Here is a 12076-nt window from a genome sequence, read left to right on the forward strand (position 1 = left end):
AGTTCTCCACCTCTTTGTCTTATCCCATTGCTTTGGGTCATATTTCTTATTAAAAAAAAAAAATCAAAAATGTTTCAAAAATTCAATCTAGTGAAAGCAGACTGCTTCAGAGTTATGGATTTTGTTTGCAATAGTAATCTCTCTCTCCTTGCCAGCAAAAGGATGGCTACTTTACAAGTATCTTCAGTATCCAGATTCATCAGTACAAAAATGGATACCACAAAGCAGAACAGTATATTAAAAGAAGAAACTAGCTGTGTAGTGATTTGGTAAGATTAAGATTCTGTCATTCAATGTGAGTTACGTAGTAAACACGACATCATCACACAAGCAATCAGAAAAGTCACTAACATCAGTATAGATCACAGTACTTTGTGTTCATGGAACATGAAAAAAGAAAATTTTTCGTAAGTAAAAATGCCACTTCGGACCTCAGAATAAATAAAAGCCCAAATGAAAGGAACAACAGCACATACATCTGTTAGTTTCATAAAATGTACATTCTGTACAGTACTGTATAAGAATAAAAGAGAGTCATTAATACACAAATTCCCTGCATGGATTGCTATATATTTTATATAATGTGGGAAACAATGTACCTTTTGCACAGCTAGCATAGTAGTGAATCAAACACAATCCAGGTCTATAACAGCAGCACCTAGAGTTTCCAACTAGGGTAAGACATCGTACTTCTCATTGCACTAAAATAAAAGAAAATGCATCTTAGCCCTAACAGTTTAGGACTAAGAAGCTGCCATGAAATTATAAATACAAACAGATACCCAACTTGTGCAAGATCTACTGACAGGCAAAGATAACAGCACCAAGAAGAAGAAAGAGATGTTTGTGTCTTCAGTTATGCTGCCAGACACACAGTCATACTCTACTTCCAGTTCCACAGGATTAACAGGAGTTTGAGAAGGCTTGGTCATGCCAGCTACAGTGCTTTTTAAATACAATAGATCTGAAATATAGCCAGTGATCCAGAAAATTCATTAACAATTCCATGACAGATCGACACAGATCATTCTGTATCTGCCATAATTATACACTGTTTCTGTAAGAATTTGTTACTGGTCACAGCCAAAGAAGAAGTTTAGAAAACTTCCACTTAGACCTTGTAACGTCTCTTACTGCTCCTTTGGTTCTTTAACATAGGAAAACACTAGGGGCACAATTTTGTAGCAGTTTAGCATTTCAGTGCATTTCACTGTAACAGCCCCTTCTCCAGGCTCTTCATGTATTTAGGGTACTCAAGTTTGTTCTTTACCCAAATACTGTTTCTTTTGCTCGATCTTCTTTCGGGTCCTGCACTTGGGTCATAGCAACCCCAGGCAATGCTGCAGGATTGGGGAGGAATGGCTGGAAAGCTGTCTGGGGGTGTTGGTGGACAGTTGGCTGGACATGACCCAGCAGTGTGCCCAGGTGGCCAAGGCCAAGAGCGTCCTGTACTGGATTAGAAACAGTGTGGCCAGCAGGACCAGGGAAGTGACTGTCTCCCTGTATGTGGCACTGGTGAGGCTGCACCTCAAATCCTGTGTTCAGTTTTGGGCCCCTCATGACAAGAAAGATATTGAGGTGCTGGAGCATGTCAAAAGAAAGGGGGAAAAGTTGGCGAAAGGTCTTGAGAACAAGTCCTATGAGGAGTGGCTGAGGGAACCAGGCTTGTTTAGCCTGGAGAAAAGGAGGCTCGGGGGAGGCCTTATTGCTCTTTACAACTGTCTGAAAGGAGGTGGTAGTGAGGTGGGGGTTGGTCTCTTCTCCCATGTAACAAGCAATAGGATGAGAGGAAATGGCCTCAAGTCATGCCAGCGGAGGTCTGGATTGCATATTAGGAAAAATTTCTTCATCAAAAGAGTTGTCAAGCACTGGAACGGGCTTCCCAGGGAAGTCGTTGAGTCACCATCCCTGGAGATATTTAAAAGACACAGAGGGACACAGTATAGTAGTGGACCTGGCCTTGCCAGGTTATAAGTTGGACTCAAAGATCTCAAAGATTTTTTTTCAACCTGAAAGATTCTATGATTCCAAGTTTGAAAAATACTGTTTTAACTTTACAACTCTATCACCTAAGAAAACCTGATCTAAACAAGTGTTATCAAAAGCTTTTCTAATAAAGGATGGCATCTTCTGAAATCTTCATTGTTAACTTAACTGTATTATTTCCAGTAAAGTTAATCTAAACGTTGTCTTTGGTGACAGCAAGTACATCAGCACTGAGCACTTCTTAAAACCTAACTGGGCAAGAATCATAGCAGTATGAATGTAAGTGCATGTGCGCGAATACTACAAGAGGGCAACAGTTCTATAGAACTTGGAAAGGTGTATGGCATCCCTAATATCCCAATACAGAGCTCAGTAGTTACATACCAGTTAAAAACCACAGGAGCTTATGGTTATCATTTCCATCAAAATCAACGTTGAAAACCTACTACAACTTCTTTGTAATCTTCTAAGCATATAACTGAAGTTTACGGTAAAATGTACTTAAACATAACAGCTTTGGTGAACTTTATGGTTCCTTCATGAGTTTTCTCCAGATGGACTTTTTTTGTAGGTTTAGAATCAAAACTAGGAGTCCTCGAAACACAATGCAACATGTACTACAGAACACATACATACATACATACATACATATCCAAGCCCCCTGGGCTTTTGTTGTTGGTTTTGTTATTTTTATGTTCTACAATCTTTATAAAATTAGTTTCATTGTATTTATACTGTATTACAGGCATATTTCTACCACATGAATAAATATTTTAGTATGTTAAAAAACCAAAACCAGAACATGAATCTTGCCTGTGAAAACTTATCAATGCCCAATGTATGTCAGGCTCACTAAGCAATTTCAAATTTCTAACAGCCTCTACAGTTGAAAAACGCATTAGTAAAGTTTATGGATTTTTAAAAAGTTTGACAGTCTCTCCTAAATTTTTAATAGCTTCCCTTCTCCATAAACATATGCTAGCCTTTCTTTCACCTTCCTCCTTTCACACTTCATGTTTTTACATTGTTGTCTTTACAAAAGAAACAAAAGTATCAAAAAAGACACAAACAATATTCAGTTTGGCTCCTTTCAAATTTAACAAAATTCTATTAAGTACTCAGGATAGATTTGGTTGGCATCGAAGATTACGAAGATCTTCGGGTTCCAGGTGTTATCCACGCAGCTGTCATACAAGTTCACAAAACTTCCATCTTTTGAAGGAGGCCTCATGTATTTTGAATCACCGTTAATATAGTCACCAGTCAATACCCGAGCAAGAAACATAACTTTATCTGGTCTATGCAGATGAGGCTGCAGATTCACACCATGGATTTGAAAAGTGTCTCCATGCTTCATGTCCTCTTTGCAGAAACGACTGGAATATGCTGCATCTCTTGCAAAATAGGTCCCTTTCAAACAAGAAAAAAAAAATCTGATGACATTCTTATCATGACAGCTTAATGGCTACAGCATGTATACAGGTGTCAGGATGACGAAAGATGCCTGGTTTTTTATGCTCATTAGGACACCAATTTTACTCTTTTTTCCCTCTAAATCATTAGGTTATGGCAACACAATCAAATATTTCTAGTGGGAATATTTTAGCAGGGACACTGTCTTGAGATCAACACTGCTTTGCTGGATGTCCCTTCCTCAAGCTCCCTGGTCCTACCAACTAGTTGTGACAATTACAGTCCTTTCTTTCTTAATTACACTTAAACTTTCTTAATTACACTTGATTGAAAAGCAGAGCTGTATTAAGCAGCTCTTGGATAAACATAGGGAGCACATCACAACAAACATACTACAGGGAACACCTAACTATGTTGAACTGTTGAGATTGCCAAACCGTTTTATATGGCAAAAATACTTACCTTTTCCGTATACTGCAGCATGCATCCCATTTATTCTCCAGTCAAAGTTATGAATACATATCGCTTCTACAAATTCGTTACTGGTGCCATGAAATAACATCTGCTCATTAATAGTTGGGACACCTCTTTTCTTCTTTAGCTGAGCTTTCTTCCTACAGAGATCACACAATACAGTATTAAGAACATCTGTACAACCAAATTAAGTTACTACACAGAACATACGTCAGAGGGGATAGACTTGAAACAGTCCATACATTCTCCTTTCACAAGATGACTCAGAATTCTTACAGTACATGTTTAGAAATCACACATTCTCAGAAGTAATCCAAGATTAGGAAAAATGGTCTTTTGTACCAGTTTTACCAACATTGTTCATTCATTTCAGTGTGGTCATTTTCTGCAGATATATTTTAAAAAGAAAGGCATTTTCCCTCAACTTTGTTCCCTTCACCTACTTAATAGCAAAGTTGGAGGGATAAGAGAGTTAGTGGATTATGAAGTATAATTACCCAGGTAAACCAGCAAAAATATTAAAAATAAAATTGCCTATAGTTTTAGGTAAAATTACTTCAATATGATAATTTCATAATATTTTTCTGAATTTATGGTTCACTTGCTTCCTAAAACAGGTAAGACGTGCATTCGCAGGGTTACATCAGTCTACAATTTTGAAAAACAGTTATACAACAGGTGAACCTTTATTACAGTCTCAAGGGCAGAATACCACAGCACACCTTCAATTAAAGAACACAGTTTCCATCAATCTTTTTAAGTGACTTTCTGTCAGCTGGGTTTTCCTAAGATCCATGAAGAACTGAACTCCGGTGCTGCGTCTATACTACTGAGCTGCTGTTCATAGTTATGATCCCTTGACTGTCCAAACAAAAAGAAGTCAGAGTGCATCACAGCTTTGTTCTTGCCTACGTAAGTACATTTTCTTCCTATAAAAGCCACAGTGCATAGGGCACTGTGCTACATGTGCTACATGTTTATAAGATACATACTTAGGTTGATCAAATTCACAATCCACTTATAACTGGAGTGTATACTTGGAATTGGGGAAGCATTCTCGGAGCCTACAGTTTAGATGTAGTCTGAGGTAGTCCTATCAAACAGGTCCAGGAAAGAGACAGGCAGTAAAGATTCTTTATCATACTACCAGCATTACATTGCAATGATGCATTATTTATAAATAAGCACATTTCAAAGAATTGAAAGTCTTGCACCATTTATCTTGAAAGATACATTTATTCTGGTTTATTGTTCAGCTTTTTTTTTCCTCTTCCATTTAGCGCAAACTAAAATATCTATGTCTTGGCAATTTAATTTTTTTTTGTGTGTCTTTTTTGCCCTACAGCTGCTTTCCAGATCAGAATGTCAGTAGAATCTCAAGGGCACCTAGGAGGTTTCACTAATAATCTCCAATTGTAACATTTTGTGTCAGGGGCAGAGAGGTTCCAGGCACTTAAGTTCCGTTGCATTCATTCAAAAAAATTCAGGAGCCAAGACTCCCCACATCTTGAGAGAGCTACTTGTGTCAGGCAACATCTCCGAGCCAAGGGCTGGTAATGCTGAACACTTGAAATTTTTCAATCAGCAGCTCTCTGCAGATCACAGAATCATAAAATGGCCTAGGCTGGAAAGGACCTTAGAGATCATCTAGTCCAACCTCCCTGTCATGGGCAGGGATGCCTCTCAACTAGATCAGGCTACTCAAGGCTCCGTCCAACTTGGCCTTGAACACCTCCAGGGAGGGGGCAGCCACAACATGTCTGGGCAATTTATTCCAAAGTCTTGCCGCCCTTATACTGAAGAATTTCATCCTAAGATCCAATCTAAATCTATTCTCCTTCAACTTAAACCCATTTCCCCTTGTCCTATCAGTGGACACTCTTGTAAGTCCCTCCCCAGCCTTTCTGTAGGTTCCCTTTACGTAATGGAAGGCAGCTATTAGGTCCCCCCGAAGTCTTCTCTTTTCCAGACTGAACAATCCCAGCTCCCGCAGCCTGTCCTCGTAGCAGAGGTGCTCCAGCCCCTGGATCATCCTTGTGGCCCTCCTCTGAACATGCTCCAACAGATCTATGTCTCTCTTATGGTGGAGACATCAGAACTGGACGCAGTATTCGAGGTGAGGTCTCACAACAGCAAAGGGGGAGAATCACCTCTCTTGACCTGCTGGCTACGATTCTCTTGATACACCCCATATAAAGGTAGCTTACAGTAATTTCCCTCGAAATCAGGGAATAGAATAAATTTATAGAAAAGGTGAACAATCGATTGTCCAAAAACATACAGTAACAGTCCTTCACTATCTCAACCTGTTGATTTCACAAAACCAATCTAAAATAGTAATTAATACAGGAACTATTATAACAGGCAAATGCATTTTGACCACCACGATGATGCAAATAATCACTCAAGCAATGCTCAAATTTAATCACTGATCTTATCAATGAAACATTTTCTCAAACCCACAAAAGTTTAAGTAGCAATTGTTCCTAATAATTAGTAGAATATACTGAGCACACTCAGTGTGTGGTTCTGCGGAACCGAGAATTGCCACAGCAGGACTTTCTGTTGATTTGGAACAGAAATAGAGAATCATAGAAACAAAGAATGTTCGGGGTTGGAACGGACCTCTACAGATCTTCTAATCCAGCCCCCCTTCCAGAGCAGGTTTCCCTAGGGCAGCCACACAGGAACCCATCGTCCAACTATTCTAAAAACCATTGTCTTAGCACTTTCCACCAACAGTGATGAGCTAATGCATTAAATCAAAATGAAACTGATCCACCACTCGGAAGGTTCTCATACAGCCAGCTCACTCAATAAAGGAGAAACCCAAAGTTAAATACCCATTAGCATGCTCTTTGCATATATGCAAGCACACATGCTGTTCCTAAGGATGGTCAGCAATCTCACTGACCAAACATGATTTTCTACTTATTGTGCTCTTCTACAACTCTGAAGTGAGATGTATAGACCAAAATAAGCTAGGCTAAGATTCACCTTCTGTTACTTTCACTTTCCCACATGGGATACCAAAAGAACTTTTAGTGGATTTGAAATGCTACAACATCTACTTCTTTGTTATATGCTACCAGACAATAAATTTCTTCACCAGCGTGTGTAAATCCAGCTACTCCAAGGCTGTATTTCACCCTCAGTAGAAAACTACATAAGTCTCAATTGCATACACTTATTCTAGCAATTTTCATTGTTATTTCTATTTTTTTGATACAGGAAAAAGTTTTAAAATTGAAATGACTTTTCTCCATATACTTTTATATCCTACAGGTACTATAGAGTACCTGGTTTGTACTTAGTTATATAGCAATACTCCTGATGTAGGAAATTCTAACACCGATGCTCAGTTCCATACCTTGAGAATATTTTAGCACAGCATCCAGACACTGAGAGTTCTTAAGCCATGAATTCTACTTACTGACTGGTCAGGAAAACTAGTATACTCTCCAACTGGCATCAGTTCCTAAGCTGTTTCCCTGTCCCCTTCTGCCATCTACACTGGAGACTGAAAAGACATTTACTTTGAAGTCTGCTTGCTATTCTTATTTTCAAAAATTAAGATTGGTATTATGACAGTATAAATACACCACACCTCTACAGAAACTTATTTGTAGAAAAATGTTGAAACACAAGACCAAGCAAATAAGCCTTAATAATTCAGCAGGTAAACATAACCTAAGGAAGGCTAACTCTCTTAAGCAAGTACTTAATTTCCTTATTCATATTCAGGATATAACTTTAAATTAACAACAAATTACATATCTTTCAAAAAAAATCATATAACTTATACAAATTTTTACTATACATCTGCTTAGTTATTTCCTCACTATTTAACTTATTTCAGTTGGTTTTAATAGTGTAATACACCTTTAAAACTGATTCCAATATGCACTCCTTCTTAGATGCTACACGAATAACTGTTGTCAAATACAACTGCTTAAGAGTGATGCTATGGAATAAGTGGAAACAGAACTTGGCACTTCCTACTTCTTCCAGCTCAGCAGAGTATGAAGAAGGGAAGGCAGAGAACTTAAAAAAGCTTTTGTACCACACTAAACTTTAAGAAATTACATAAAGGTGTGCTAATTGGACATTTAATTCTGTCCTAGGTTTCATAAAGTTGAGAAATTAAACAAGCTACAAATATTCGTTTGCTTTGTTCACTGAAAATTAAAATAACACAAGTCTGTCAAGGAATTATTTTACAAAAGGCTTTTTCTTTTTTCTTAACCACAGGGACATTCTGAACACCTTTAATACATCAGTCTTATTTGTGCTACATCTAATGCATTTCTACAAACATTACATATTTCTGCAAGTGCTACAGTCTTGAAAATGGAATTCTGAATACAGAAGAACGACAAATAAGAAAATTTTTAAAAGATAAAAAGTAACACATATGCATGCCTTCAAGTTTTGCTCCATTAACAATCCTTAGACTATTGGTTTTAGAAATAATCTCACCTGCAAAAAAACTCCCACAAGTCTAGATTTTGTATTCTCTTAATTCTTTTAATTCGGTGGCTATCCATTGTTTTTCCAAAGAGACTAGAAACTTCATTATATTCATTTGTTTTCTTTTGCAATGGAATAAGCTGGAAAAAAAGAGGTTAGTACGATTTCAATTCAATGCATTATTTCATTATCACACATTTCTGACTAACTTGCATACCAATTCTTACCTGATATGGCTCCTCAGTATTTACATTCTCCCAGTGTGAAGGCATAGGGATAGCCTCATTTTCACAGATGAAACTTCAAACAAAAAAAGGCAAAAACACATCGCATCAAAGACATGAAGCATTTTCCTCCTGTCAAACTCCTGTTCCAAATAATATGGTATGCAAAAAAAACAACTTACACAAAACTACTGAGGGTTTTCATTCAAACTAAGGCTGTTTTCAGCAAGTAAGGTCAAAGGCAAGAGGTCTTATTTTGTATTCAAATTCTGGCTTAGCTTATTATAAACAAACCATGGTAATGAATAGTTTTAATATACCATCTATCAAATAAACCATAGGAAGATAAATCAGAAGAGATGGACAGAAAAGTCCATGGCATTTGGAGAGCAACATTAATTTTGAAACATGACAGTGTAGGTATAGCCCAAACATTCCAAACTATCGGAATCACAATGAGCCTAAGCCCTGGGAAACTGAGCCCTCATTTGAAGTATGTGAAAGCATCATGTTAAGAAAGATATGCTTGAAAATCATAGTTGAATTTGTTTTTCAAAAACCAAAACCCTCAAAAAAAGAGTGTTTTAAGCATATATACCACATACACGGAAGCTTTTAAGCCTTCAAACCAGGACTAAAAGAAGCAATCTCCGGGAAGTAAAGAATGGTGTCATCAGATGGAAAGAGGGTACTGAATGCAATTATTCAAGAAACAAAGAAGCCAAAAGTGAATCACCACATTATTGCATGCACTCTTCAGCATATATCCATTGAAAAAACAGTTGACAGCATAAAAAAAAAAAATAGGCCTTCTGGAACAATTGCTACTACATTTCTTATTACAAATGCCAAATTTCTTTTTGAAAGAATAACCAGACTACAATTCAAAACTAAAATTAGCTCTAAGAAACTATTTTGGGGGAAAAAAACCTACATATTCCACATGGTCAATTTTAACTGTGGTAGTATCACTGCATAGACCAGTTTGTTATTTACATCAGCACAGCTTTACATCTAATGACTGATCAAGCAGTAAGAAACTTGCAATCCAAAGCAATTAGACCCACAAAACAATCAGGTTGTTATGCTGCAATTTCCTGTAGTAATTTTAGAGTAAAGGATTAAGACACATAGGCAAGAAAATATAACTCAATCTTTTTTGCTGCTACAATAAAACATTTCTACGTAATCTATGAAGACACTATTATAATGGAATAAACTATTCCGTTTTTTGCTGCTGCTTCTCCACAGCAATTCTGATTCAACAAATATTTACAGCAAGGGACTCCAATGGCTAAAGACAGGCACAGCTTTAAGAACCTTACCAAAAATATCAGTATTCAGTCTGTCTTTCCTCTCCCACTGCAAGTTCCTTACTTTGTCAGAGAAAGGATAAAAATAAAACCAAAAATTCTTTTTTCACTGTTCTCTGAAATGTCTTCCATCTTCCCTTGACTAGCTGTCCCACCTTGGTTCACCTCTCAAATTGTTTAATGCAAAAAGTAAACAATAAATACAAAACATATTTTTGTTTCATTTTACTTAGAAAGATTAGAAATAAAATAAAAATAAGGAGCCTTCCTTTTACTTCCTTACCTGAAAGCACTGATAGAAAAGGGAGCTCGCTTTATTGGACGTTGCTTAAGTGTAGTTAGGTTGGTTTGTTTCATCACTGAGCATAAAACAATAGTTAGTATAAGAGTGTCTGGAATTCATCTACAGTATATGAAACATTTCAGCGTCATTACACCCAAAGCTGTATGACAGGAATTCCTACTTCAACAATTAACCAATCAGCATTTTTGAGAAACGTTTTAAAATACTGGTCTCAGAATTATAACCATTTATATGAGTTGATAAAATGCACGGATATTACACAAACAAAATGTTTATCATTAAAACGTCCATCTAATATTCGGCCTCACTAAATCACTGGCAAAACTTCCACTGACTTTAATAAAATTAGGATGACAAAACAAATTACTACTATCTTTAATGAAAGACATCATGACCTACAAACAGTAACATAAACATCATTCTTGAGCATCCGCGTTCAGAGTTTTTATTCTGGATGTAAAAAAAAAGGGGCTTTTAAACAGAGATTTCAGCACAAGTAAAAATAAAACTCCTAGTATTATTATACACTACTTTACTCCCAATCTATTGCTGTTTCACCCAGTCCTCACTTTCTGTATTTGAAATACTATTCATTTCTTTGACTTGGAAGAGCCTTGTATTTAAGCATATACCTGTACCATAATCTAATCAGAAAATAAAAAATTATGGATGGAAAAGCTAAAACAAAGAAAAAACAGGGAAGTCGTCAGAACACATCTTTGAACAAAGGTCACTTTAATTTATAATTAGCTACATGTGTTAGAATCCTGTAATACTCTGCATATCATAAGTGAGATCATCTCTACAATCTTCTAGAAGATCCTTTTGCCTATCTCCATATTATTTTGACAAAAAAATTGGCTTCAACTACTTGCTGAATTATTAAATCACTTTGACGTTGGTATTTTGCAGAAAGCTTCTTCATACTAATGTTTCTTAGACTCTGAATGGAAAAGGTTTTTCAAGCTTATAAGCAGTTGCAAGTTAAAGAAAAAAGGTTCAAAATTCCCATAGATGTATGCTATATACCACCTACTGCTGAGGTAAGGAGCAGTAACATGATGGAGTGCTACTAAACAAGACATGCTACTTTACCCCAGAAAATGTAACAGGGCAGTTGCTTCTAGAAACTTTTATGTACTTTCCAGTAAAGATGACATTTCCAATCACAAATTTTTGCACTAGATATGAGGAAAATAATTTGCTGAATGAACAAATTAACTGGCTTATCTCGCACCTTCTACTATTTAAATTTACTCTGTGAGAAGATACGTACCTGAAAAGTCTAGCATGTAGTTAAATTTTGCAGTAGTGAAAGAAACAGAACCATGTGGGTTTGTTTGGAAGCTCCTTTCAATATCTTCACTGCTAACAGAGCAATGACTGTTTGAATTGGTCTTCAAAATAAATGAAAAAGCACATTTAGACAAATTCAGCAATAGGTAGTTTGATGTATGGAAACCATCACATCTAACGTAACTTTACAGGTATTTACCTGAAACATATGCCATTTACCACATTCATCCAAATAAAACCAGCCCCACTGGGTATCAGAGGTATCCATCTCTTCAACTGAACTTTCCATCTTTGGAAAAAAATCTTCTGGTGTTCTTTGAGCCATTTCCTGAAACATTCACACACATAACGCAAGAAGAGTTTTGATACTACTTGCAAAAATGCATTTTTTGTGAAATACACAAAAAAGAAAAATAAAGTGAACTTGCGACACTTAAAATCAATGCTGGCAGGCAGAGGGCATATTTGTTTTCTTTTTTTTCAGAGGCAAAATTCTCAATTTGCTACTTACCCTGTATTATCCTTTAAGTTAGTGTGCCAGTAAAGGCAAGAGCTATAGGCTTTATAAGATTAAAGTGAGGTGTTAAATTTCATAC

At 36.6% G+C, this 12076-nt stretch overlaps 1 protein-coding gene across 1 annotated transcript; it reads right to left on the reverse strand.

Annotated features, from left to right (window-relative positions):
* Positions 1-2964: 2964 nt before the first annotated feature.
* PARP11 (poly (ADP-ribose) polymerase family, member 11) lies at positions 2965-11817 on the reverse strand. The gene is made up of 7 exons (XM_009879296.1): positions 11680-11817; positions 11461-11581; positions 10164-10239; positions 8571-8643; positions 8353-8483; positions 3862-4013; positions 2965-3396 (listed from the first exon to the last, which is right to left on the reverse strand). Exons 1-7 carry the CDS (start codon positions 11815-11817, stop codon positions 3083-3085), a joined length of 1005 nt encoding a protein of 334 aa, XP_009877598.1. The 3' UTR covers positions 2965-3082.
* Positions 11818-12076: the final 259 nt, after the last annotated feature.

This window comes from Apaloderma vittatum, unplaced genomic scaffold, assembly GCF_000703405.1.
Source record: "Apaloderma vittatum isolate BGI_N311 unplaced genomic scaffold, ASM70340v1 scaffold7442, whole genome shotgun sequence".
In the NCBI taxonomy this organism is placed as follows: Eukaryota; Metazoa; Chordata; class Aves; order Trogoniformes; family Trogonidae; genus Apaloderma; species Apaloderma vittatum.

Coding starts and splice junctions, on each gene's coding strand:
- PARP11 (XM_009879296.1), bottom strand. CDS start 11,817: ATGTTTCAGGAAATGGCTCAAAGAACACCAGAAGATTTTTTTCCAAAG. Junction 10,240..11,460: donor CTACATGCTAGACTTTTCAG/GTACGTATCTTC, acceptor TTTTATGCTCAG/TGATGAAACAAACCAACCTA. Junction 8,484..8,570: donor ATACTGAGGAGCCATATCAG/GTAAGAATTGGT, acceptor CTTTTTTTCCAG/CTTATTCCATTGCAAAAGAA.